This window comes from Squalius cephalus (assembly GCF_949319135.1).
Source record: "Squalius cephalus genome assembly, chromosome: 14".
Taxonomy (NCBI): domain Eukaryota; kingdom Metazoa; phylum Chordata; class Actinopteri; order Cypriniformes; family Leuciscidae; genus Squalius; species Squalius cephalus.
The window spans coordinates 30,875,379-30,887,479 of record NC_137135.1 but is presented as its reverse complement, the minus strand read 5'-3'; the positions used below and the strand labels follow the sequence as shown (position 1 = coordinate 30,887,479).

The window sequence follows — 12,101 nt, the reverse complement described above, 5'->3', positions numbered from 1 at the left end:
TCGGCACGGGTCTACATCTCATTGAAACTGATTTTTGAAAATGCTATTGATTTTAATTTAAAATAATATTGTTTGTCATGCAAATCTCTCTCACCATCATGTAACAGTTACGTATTAAGTGAAATATGGAAGCTTCTTTGAGTTGGTGTTTTCATATGTGGTTTTCAGCTTCCAGTGGAATGAAAGGCCAAGAATCTGATCTTGTTGAGTGAAGTGTGCCTGGCGCAGATATATAAAAAAAAAAATAGTGTTTCAGTCAAGACTTGTTTTCATTTTAAACCAGTGATTTGAAAGTTTTATTTTCTTTCAAAATATGCTTTCAATTTAAATGTTAAATGTAAGTTAAATTTAAAAAATTGCATTTATTTTATAGTCTATTTAAAAATTGAAATGGTCATTTATTCACTCTTATGTCGCTCCGACCATGTTTTCGTTACAACTATTCATTCAAAGGTCCACTATGGAGGATTTCTGGTTAGAAATTAATTATTGAGCTAATTAAAAAAATCTGTGTTAAAAACTGCATGTGTTCAAGACCAAGTCACTGTGTTAAATACAATACTGATTTATATTCAGAGCTGACGAGTTTGATTTAGCTAGAAATTTCAGTCCATTTATCCTGGAGTATTTACGTTTTATGTGTTTTCTGTTTGTCAGTAAACAAAGAAATTGTCTGGCTACTATAGACATTTATGAAAAAATACAGAGAACATATTTTTTCGGATTTGCGTCTTTTTTTCTGGTGTTGGTAATCAGGGGTGCGTTTCCCAAAAGCATCGTTAGCCAACTATGTTCGCAAGTTCCGTCGTTATCAGCATAGTTCAACGAGTCATTCTAACGAACATTCGCAAACAGCATCGCAATGTTGTGTGGTTGGAACGACAGCTCTCGACCTGTGGTTAGAAATAGTTTCTAGTTTGCATGACATGTGGACTTAATAAGTCCTTGAGCAAAATAAGCAAGCTGACATTCCAATACCATTTCCTGTGTCTTTTATTTAGAATTCTGTCATTTAGGCTACGTCTTTTAGTTTGTCAAGAGATTTAAAGCACCGTTTAGTGAAATGTGCGAACGACGTGCTCTACTATGTAAGAATGAGCCTATGATTGAATCTGGAAATAAAGCAAAATAACTGAGAAAAATGAGAAATAGTCCTCAGATGCCATGTCTGTAATTTATAGCAAAACATCTAGCGTTAATTCGATCTCAAACAGATTCATTAAAAGAAGTTATTAGCCTACTTCAACACGTGCGTGACGTCATAAATCAACGTAGTTGAACGACCACTTTGAAACAATACGGTTTCGGGAAACAGTCGTGAGTCGTGACTAGCTAGTTGATTTCTTCAACGATGCGAGTTACGTCGTTGTTCGGGAAATGCACCCCTGATGTGCTTTGATAAAAATGTTCCTCCACAAGTAACATGCATATTAATGTTTCAGCCACAAATGCTGATAGAGAGTGCATCATTCTGTAGTTTAACTTTAAAGGGATTGTTCACCCAAAAATGAAAATTCCATCAATTCTGTCCAGACTTTCGTTCATCTTCGGAACATAAATGAAGATCTTTTTAATGAAATCTGAGAGATGTCCCACCATTGACAGCTACACAACTACCACTTTCAAGCTCCGGAAAGGTAGTAAAGACACCATTAAAGTAATCCATGTGACTCCAGTGGTTTAGCCTCAATTTTATGAAGCAACGCGAGTGCTTTGTTTGTGCAAAAAACAAAGCAAAACATAATTTACCACTTTATTTACAAAATATTAATCTCCAACACGCGTCTGTGTTTTATCTTATTTTATTTTTAAATATATACTATTATTTATATTATTCAAAAAAAGAGATTGATTTATTATATTTATCAGGGTGGTCAAGTAGATGTTTTGTGATTGTTTTTGAATGGCTTTTTGATGGTGTTATTGTATTTTCCCCTTTATCCAGGGCTTTTATTTTCTGTAGCCTACCTTTTATTTTATTTTAAAATATATAGTATTATGTATATTATTAAAAATATTCTTTTACATTTATCAAGATGGTCAAGTAGATCTGGTGACTGAAATGCTTTTTGACGCTCGTAATATCAGTTTGTGCAATTTCAACACAGTGAATTCTCTCTCCCTCTATCTGTCTCTCTCCTTTTCTCACTCTCTCCACACTTTCTCAGTTTTCCTGTGAGGAATGAGGTGTTCACTGAAGCTTCTGGCGCTCTCTGCTGTGGAATCAATGAGTTAGGTGTTTAGAGGTGTAAATGATAGCCAGTCATCTTTGTCTGACTGTATTTGGCTGCTCAACCAAATGTCTGAAATGCGTAGAGGCTTGTGATCTGGCAGCATTTCGAAAGTGCTACAACATGGATGTAAATATGTTCCCAAGGTCACCCTGCACAGAAAGCGCTGTCAATCTGGACCCCTATCCTCTTCTCTGGCAATCTTTTTCTCACACTGTTTAATAAGATAAAGTCTTGAGTCTTGAGACTGAGTATGACCCTCTGTAGTCTTAGTAGGTAATATGAAAATACACCATCAAACATGTTTTATCAATGAACAACTGAAGTGGCTGCAAAGCTAAAAGGATACATTAAGATTATGATACCCGCACTAATGTTGTGGTCACCAGGCATGGTTAAACAAATTCTTTCCTCAAATAGGAATAAGAAAATCTTGGCTCGTGTTACAGTGATTTTCACATCAATAATAAAACCTGCTGAAAAGATTTCCTCTTCCCCAAAACCTGAACTTGTGGTTTACAGTCATCAGAAACTGATTTAATGATAACAGGCTGCAGTAATGCTCTATTTAGTAAAACATCCAGCGATCCACTCGAGTTACGAATGTTTTCAGTCTCAGACTGTGTGAGTTGATTAGCAATATTTAAAAACAGGCAATCACAAGTAACGCTGTTCTAGTAAAGTTCTAGCATAGTTCTAGCATACCTTGCATGCTTATTAAAACTGTTATGCCTAGGGTTTAAAGGAGCGCCAAAATATGAATGTGTAATCTGGGAATCAAGACCACTTGATCATGTACTTGTTTGCTGTTAGCTTCTCACATGTGTTTGTCACAAGATACCACTGATCTACACCAGATGACATTCAGGTGGACAGAAGGTGCAGTCCATTTTATACTGATTAACAACTGGCTGTCAGCGGATAAGATTAATTTCATTCTCGAATGTTCTCTTCACAATTCTGAGAATAGGATTTCAAATTACTGACCATATTATTTATTTATTTAATTTTAAAACATATATAAATAAATATTATGTGTTTATATTATGTATAAATATATATATATATATTTATAAATATTATTTATTTGTATAAAACATTATTTACATAAATATAGTTAAAAATTATATGTATTTATAATTATATAAAATTTTTTAAATAATGATAATGCTTATTTTTTTATATTTATTTATTTTTTAAATTATATAATTATCAGGAAATATAATTTTTTAAACATTTATGTAAATACATTTTTATATAAATATATTTAAAAATATATTTATTTATAATTATATAACTTAAAAATAACTAAAGTTTATATATTTAAATGTATAAATCTGTTATGTATACATTTATATTTAGTTATTTATTTGAAGAAAAAAAGCTTTTGTAACCTGAAGATACACGACTCATGACAGATCTTAGTAAACGGCTTGTATGTCTTTGAAATGAATGAGGGTCAGATTGTCGTTCTCACAATTCTATTTAAACCGTGTATTATGTTTCAGTTCCTAATAATCACTGGCCAACTGGAATTGTAATAACTCACTACAAAGCCTACTTACTACAAAGCCTATTTTTACCTGCATTTGATACTTGGGTTTGGACCCTGAACCCTTGTTTTGTAACTGTAATGGGATTTAATGGGTCTAACACACCTCTGAAGAAAGCAAGTGGTGTCTGATTTGATTATATCAAAGTAATGTTCCGCTTATGTATATACAGTATCAGGAAAATCTTACAGTCGTACAGTCAACTTGCTCCAGAGTGGTGTAGAGACAACAATCACTTGCATCCATTAGAAACAACACGGCGACATTTGTTTATTTTCAGATAAGATAAATATATCATTATGGAGCTTATTATGACTGAAATAATAAGCTGAAAACGTGTAGGAAACATCAGGTTTATGTAATGTGTTATCAATTTGTGTGCAGTCACGTTTCCTGTGCCGCTAAATTGTAAGTGATTTATGACTTTCACCTCTTACCTGTCCTAATGAGTAGCTACTTCATGACCTTTTAACCTACACGATGATTAGAATGAATCCGAAATCCTCTCATAACGCCCCGGGGCTACTTTTGTCGTGCTGCATTTGATGGGGCGTGAGTCTGAACATCCTCTGTTCACTATTATAATCACTTGTGCTAATGGGAGAGCCACCCAACGAGTGTCTGGGACCCAGTTGAGGCCGTCCCCTCTCATAAACACCAACACTTCCAGCGTCAACAAACAGATGGAAATGTTTCACTGCCAGGCCAGGCGGCTGGGGGTGGAGAGCGACAGAGTTGTTTATCTGGAGGTCAAGAGAGTTCACACTCCATCATGCAAGGGCCAAACTCCTAATAGCCACACTTACACGGGCAAACGCCAACCCTCACGCATTACATTTACATGCTAATGGTGGGTTCCATATGTTTTTTTGGAACTGTGCGCCTTAAATTGTTGATTTAATCTTTGCAGAAAAGCTATGTTAGATGGGCCGTGTTTAGAGGAGGTGAAATCTCTGTTTGTTTTGCTGTGGCTTGGACAATAAATGTGTGCAGATGCTGCAGATGCATAAAAATCTTCAGTTTTTGTAATGTTTAAAGCTAAAATGGGCTAACAAACTGGAAAAAAACAAAACAATCTATAAATATTTAATTAAAATCATTTGAGCGAATTGTGCATGGTTATTCTAATCAGAATGCCTGATGGCCAGGTTTCCTCTGCTGTTCTTTGGCTCTTCAACAAAGCTTAAACAATACAAAACAGGCACCACAAAGCCACAATAATAGGAGGAAACTCAATGAAGATGTGCAATTGCATATCATATTTAAAGTCATATTTAATATCTGAGAGCTTTCTGTCTCTTCGTTGACATCTACTCAACTACCTCTTTGACGCTTCAAAAAGTTCATAAAGAGATCGTAAAACTAATCCAGATGAATCCAGCGGTTTAGTCCGAATTTTCTGAACAGACTCGATAACTTTATATGATGAACAGATTGAATTTAGGCTTTTATTGCATGTAAACATTGATCAGCGAACATAAACAGAAGCTCAGCTGAATCTGCTCGAAGCACGAGAACTCAAACTCACAAACGTGCTGCGTAACATGAGAATAAACCTCATTAGTTCTTGCACGTCTAGTGAACATGCTTGAGCTTCCGTTTACCACAACTTGTGATTTGATTTTTTAAAATAATCCAAAATCCATATGGATTAGTTTTACGATTTCTTCATAAACTTTTTGAAGCATCAAAGTGGTAGCGTAGCTGTCAACGGAGGGGCAGAAAGCTCAGATTTCACATCTCAAAAAGATCTTCACTTGTGTTCCGAAGATGAACGAAAGTCTTACGGGTTTGGAACGACATGAGGGTCAGTAATTAATGACAGAATTTTCATTTTTTTGGTGAACTATCCCTTTAAGGCTGAAATACAGTAAGGTATTTTTGAGGTTAGCACGGCGCTGCACATGAGCAGAGATCATATAGATTGAAACATTCACTGCAATGATCATTTTAAAATGACACTATCATTTAATAGCACATGCAAAGCAAGACAAGAAAGCAAGCATTCAAGACATTTCATTTATAATTGTACAAAAACGACAATCGCTTCAGAACTCCATGTGTGATGGTACCTGGCACTTGAAACGTCTTCCACGTACACGTAAACACACTCACACACATTGGAATGCCCAGATAACACATTGCCTCTCATCATTTGAAACGGTTGACTTCGGCTCTGTTATTTGGCTGTTCGTGATCTCTCATGAGCAGCAGTATTTGATTTGACAGTCAGAGTTCCTGCTCTGTTACAATCCCCCCACAAGTCAACATAAACCACCTGTCAGACATCACAGAAAGCCAAATAACTCTCTCTGTTTTTGCATTTTGCATGAACATGAAAGCCCTTTGTTAATGCGCAATGAATAACGTCCTAGTGATAAAAAAGTGCTTAAATGATCAATATGTCATTGATGTGGCATTTTAAACAGTTGCAAGTAAACAATTTATCTAAATTCATGTATAATAATTATATTTTTTTATACATAATTTGATATATTACATGTATTTGTCACATCACAAGACTGCTTACATTAACTGCAAACATGTTAAATGATGGTAAATAGTGAAAAAGGAAATGGTAATAGTTACAGCCTCTAAAATACGCATTTTCCCCATTTTAACTCAACATGTTATTAATCAACCTCTCATTTAAAGTTAGTGGTTACGACTATTTCATGATTGGATTTTCAATAGGTATAGAAAGAAACTGGTGCAAGTTTATTGTATTATTTCATTGAGTTACAGATGTTGGATAACTGAAAGATAATGTGTGAACTTCCTGTCAGATTATGTTTAAATTTGCCTGGGACAAAGGTTTGTCACGGTGATGTCCACACAAACCACACACACCTTCTGGAATTAATCTAATTTCCGTTCCATTTTTACAATTTAATTTGGTCAGCGAGGGATATTGGAGAGGAAAACTCAGTTGTGGTTGAGGAACCGAGAGGGTTGAATTCTGTGATTTCACTGCTGACGCTTATTGCGAACAGTTGCTCCCAACACAAAGCCAGAGGAAAACAATGACGTTTTCATTTGCTTTAGACCAAATGTCACAGTAGCTAAATCAAGCCTTTGCATGACTATAAGAACCAGATTTTCTCAATCGGATAAGGATTGGAATTTCGCCGAGCGGTTAGATCGTCAAAGCTGAGAATAATGATACACTTCAATTATCTGATTTCTTAAAGTTCACATAATGGGACAGCTATCGGGGAGAACATAGGAGAACTTTAAGACGGCGAAGACCTCGATTGCATCCAGATTCCAGTTTTTAATCTTGCAGTTGTTACTTTTATGATAATTGTCCATGAGACAGTTCATCAAATGCTGACAGATAAAAAGCTTGAGAGGCCCCTTTCATTGGCGTCTTCAGCATTGAGCCGTCAGCCCAGTGTCTCAGAGTTCCTCGTGGTGTTTATGGACCCTGTTAGTGAAGAACATAGTTACACTTGTATTTATAGCCGTTGTGGTTTGGTCTTTTGTAATTTAATACTGTGTAGTGCAGTAAGCTAGAAGAGCTTAAAGATGAAGCTACGGCTCACTATTTTCACTATGTTGACTATGAGTTGTGTTATCGTACACAAACACTGGAACGTCATTTCGGTAGGGGAAGTTGAGCCGAAAGCCGTATATTATATAGAACAGAACACATAAGAGAGAGAGAGCAACAGAAAGAGATTTACAGACAAAGACTGAAAGTCTTCTTAACAAGAAAGATATCACAGTACTTATTTAGCAGCCAGGTTTTTACAAAGCAACTTCCAGTACACTTAGTGACCTTTAACCTATGGCAAGGAATGTTAAAAGTTTTATAAGTTCTGAGTTTATAAGTTAAGCATCAATGCTGTCATTTACCATGGATAATAACTTCAACAAGTTCCTCAGTTTGTAAAAAATAAACACTTCTGTACTTACAAATGAAATTCAACCTGGAGGGTTTTTGAAGCAGTAATGTGTTTTTGAAGCAGTAAATGTGCATCTCATTTTTGTTAAAACAAGTATTAAAAGCAAAGCATGTGATTTCAGTGCAACTAAGGCTAAAAGTAGCTCCTAACTTTTGTTGATTTAGGAGAAACTCTTAAAATAATGGCTGTGTCAGTCCTAATTGTAAGACTCCTAAATGTTTTCTTTAAGAGCAAGCTCTTTAGCGCCAAAACCAGCTCTTAAATCTGTGAAAAGTTAGGGGTAGTCGAGAGGACTCCTAAATCGCTAAGGCCCTGTTTACACCTGGCATTAAGATGCGTTTTGGTCTATCGGATCACAGGTGGACAAGGCTAAATTCAGGTGTAAACTGGGTCTAAAATGTTTTGAGCTTGTCGAATGCGTTCAAACAGTCACAAAAGACGCCTACTCTCCACCTACTGACCTAACACGTGAACATTATGGGAAGCGCTCTAGCCAGACGGGATTTAAACTTTGTCGTCTGAAGACCCAAGCTTGGTTTGAAGATGAAAAATGTACCAAGCACAATGTTCTCTCACCATTCCTGATTTCTAACACACACTCACAGCGTTACGCGTCGTCTTGCGGCTGTCAGAGCAGAAACAAAAGCTGATGTTCTCAGTATGTTTTTTCATCATCTCTCCAGGCGCGTTCATATGTAAATTGCGCGAGCTTATTTTGTCCATTAGATCGACTGATCTGAAAAAACCCATACATTTACCACCCATAGACCCTACCCTTGAAGAAATCTGGACAGAAGTGGTTGAAAGTGTACAAAAGAGACACCAGGTGTAAACGGGAATATGTCTCCCTCGTCTGCATGTGGTCCGACTGACCAAAATTAATCTTAATACCAGGTGTAAACAGGGCCCAAGATCAGTTCACAAACACCTAAAATGACACTTGCTGGCAATCCGCCCAAAGACACTGTACACCATTGAGGCAATAGGCGATAGAGCGATGACATTACATTAAAGTTGATTTATGTACAGGCAATATGCATTGAATGATGGAGAATGAAACATTGCAGTCAAGTTGAAAATGATGTCCCATCGTCTGTGCAGTGCTGAAAGCCCTGTGGGGAGCTCGGGTAACCCGAGTTTGATTTCCGGCTCATGGACCTTTCCCGATCCCGTCCCCCTTTCTCTTTTCCATTTCGCTTCCTGTCTACTCACTGTCCATATCATAATAAAAAGGCAAAAACTGCACAAATAAATCTTTAATAAATGAATAAATAACTGAGAGACATGTAGAATGTATTTCCTGTGTTATTCGACTGCATGTCACGGATGCGATAGAGTTTGAACTTTGAACATTCCTGTAAGGATACTGGATGCACTAGATTTAGTAAAGTGAACCACACTGGGGAAGTGAAACCCTGAGACCCTTTCCTGACAATCTTTCTAATAGGGGTTAAACCAGCAGGGGTTGATTAACCTAGAACAATAACAATAATGCCAACAAGAAGAGTGAGTCTGCGACCCAAGCTTGTTAGCATCCCAGAATCCCCCTCTCCCGCCAAGCTCAGGTATGGTTTCTATTTCACAGTACCTAAGGGAGGGAAAAAAGGTTGATGGAAGTGATTTAGTGCCCAAGGGACAGAAAGAAGGAGGGGGTTAATCGGTTAACCAGAGGAACAGAGAGGAGGGAAGAAGGGGGACCTGGCTACCGTCTGGGAGGTATGCCCTCGGCTGCTTTGTTCTGACTTACATATACACGAACAGGAAGTGATGCGTGGTGCCCAGATGCCTCATGCACAGAAATGCACGCTTCATCTGCATTTATCGGTGAACAATTGATTTGAACCTAATCATGATCTTTTCCCTAAACTCAAATGGCACTGGTTTCTACATCACACATGTAGTGCTATTTTTACACCTTTCTACTGCCACGGTCAAGTTACTGCCATTTGGCTCATATGGACTTCTTTTAGAGAGAATCTCATGAAAACTGTCACGGAATGTCCAGGTCGGATTTCACTTCGAAAAAAGCAAATATTATTTAGCATCAAGAAAATAAAAAGTATCATTTTTAGATTGAAAATAGTAATAATAATTTTATTTTCATGATAATTAAGCAAATTTAAACCTCTCCAAGTCTCCCAGTTAAAATTCTTATTTCCATGATCCAAACAATATTTGTTTTACTATCAGGTAAGATGATATTCATTTCTGTTTTATATTTAATGAGAATCAGATTTTTTACATTAACTTCAACAAGGGGTCCAACAATTATTGTTTGATCTCAAATTAATACAACATACATCAAATAAAAATACAAGATTAAGTTAATCAAAACGTTCAGCTAAATTCTGCATTACAATTATATGTCACAGGCAATATGCATTGAATGATGGAGAATGAAACATTGAAGTCAATTAAAAATCCTAATGGTACTAAAACGACTTCAAACTAAGTACAATTTTTATATTTTTTTATGTTGATTTGGTTGTCAAATGTAACACATTTCTGATCATTATATATGCAATATATATTTTAAATGAACTAAGTTCATTATTATTTCAGCTCAGCGTTTGTCACAGTTATGCTTAGTTTTGGTTTCGTTTTCTATCAGTCTGTTTAGTCACTTGTTTTCTTGTGTTCCTTTGTTCTCCTTTTCCCACCATAACCAGTTACCATGGATATTCATTTAATCATCACAGCTGTTCATTATTTAATCACCATATGTATTTAAGTTCCTCACCTTTGCTCATTCTTGGTCCGGTATTGTTTGTGCATGGCACACTGTTTCAAGTTGCTGGCTTATGTTTAATAAAGACTGCCATTATTTGTACCTTCTTCATCACCGGACTTAAACCCTGACTGCGTTCACACGGGATTCTACAAACATCTGATCGGAAGATCCTTTTAATAAATCCATGTGTTCAGAAACCTCAGTAATGACTCAGAAATTGAAGTCAAATCAATTCCAAAATGTATTTTATGTAAGATATTTATGAAGTCATTCTCTGTCTCTCCTGACTTCAGGTCCTCCTGGGAAACGTGGACGGATGGGCAGAAGAGGTGACCCTGGTGAGTGCCATCTCTTCATTCATGTTGCCCGTTCTTGATGTCTAGCGCCTTTCTATAAACATTGTTACTAGTGTGTTTAAATCATAATCATTAGATGTGACAGGGAGGAAATCCTCCTTGAATGTGGTTTTGAGTCACCGACCCTCAGATGATTCAGAGGTATTAAACTCAGACTGATGATGACAAATAAAGATGCTGATGTATTTCTAAGTGAAGCTGAGCGGTAGACACACATGTGGCTCTCAAGGGCACAGATTCAGAATGATTCATTGTCGCGTCACTTGTTCTAGAAGCCATCAGTACAGCTTGTGAGGTTTAAGAAGGTGTCCGGATAACGTCTTGCCTGAAAACATCCATGACCTTAAGTATGCCGTATCTTTGGATAATGTGTACAGTTTGTGCAGCAGAACCTATATTCACCTCCTGACCAGATCTGATTATATCTGATTATAGTTCCATGCAACTGGCATTTGGACAGGATGACAATTCTTTACATCTGTTTTTTAAACTTGTTCCAGCTCCGCTGCCCTGGGAGAGGAACATCAAACGCTGGCAGAACACTTTATTTACATAGAGATAGTGGGTCATTTTGTCACTAAGGTCTGCTAGATGTGGTTCTGTTTAACAGTGCGTGCTTGTTGTAGTTTGGGTCGTGATGCAGACGGGAAGAGTTGAATGTGGGGAAATGGATGGAGGAGGTTCTCTGTTGCACAACAGTTTGTTTGTTTCTCTAGAGTGTGAGAGAGAAAATATGGTTGGAAAGCTGGAAGATATTTAGCAGACTAATCAGCGCAAACATTAGGCGTGTCGCATGTGTCCGTGATAACTCAATCGTTAAAAAGCGCTCATTCAATTACAACCCTCATCAATTGAAAGATCAATCTTTTTAAACGATTTTAATGTCTTCGGTTATTTCCATAAAGCACACACACACACACACATTCAAAACTCTTTCTCTTTTACCATCTTGCACTTACCCAGCTAACATTCTCAGAAGATTCTGGCAAGTTTCTTAACAAAAAGTTATGAACAAACCTTCTTCCAGTTACATTAATAGAATGCTGGATCAAAGTTATCTGGTCTTTAATAATGTTTTAAAACGAATGAGAACATTTTCAGAAAATAATGTTTGAAGAATGATAAAAGTGAAAGTTTCCTTAACGTTTGCATAACCAAGAAAAAAACTTTTTTTTTATTTAACATTGAGCGTTTAGAGAACGTTCAGAAATAACATTTTTATAACGTAATAGGAAACATTAGCAAAACGTTCCTAGAACATATTTTTTAGCCTGGGTAAATGCTTTCCAAATGGTGAAGCTGTTTCATTCACAACGGTCAGA

At 36.6% G+C, this 12,101-nt stretch overlaps 1 protein-coding gene across 1 annotated transcript in view; it reads left to right on the top strand.

Annotated features, from left to right (window-relative positions):
• The window catches only part of col23a1a (collagen type XXIII alpha 1 chain a), a 127,867-nt gene that overhangs the window by 77,245 nt on the left and 38,521 nt on the right, over positions 1-12,101 (top strand). The window contains exon 3 of the mRNA XM_079893478.1: positions 10,717-10,761. Coding sequence (XP_079749604.1) covers positions 10,717-10,761 — 45 coding nt within the window. The remainder of the gene's footprint in view (positions 1-10,716; positions 10,762-12,101) is intronic.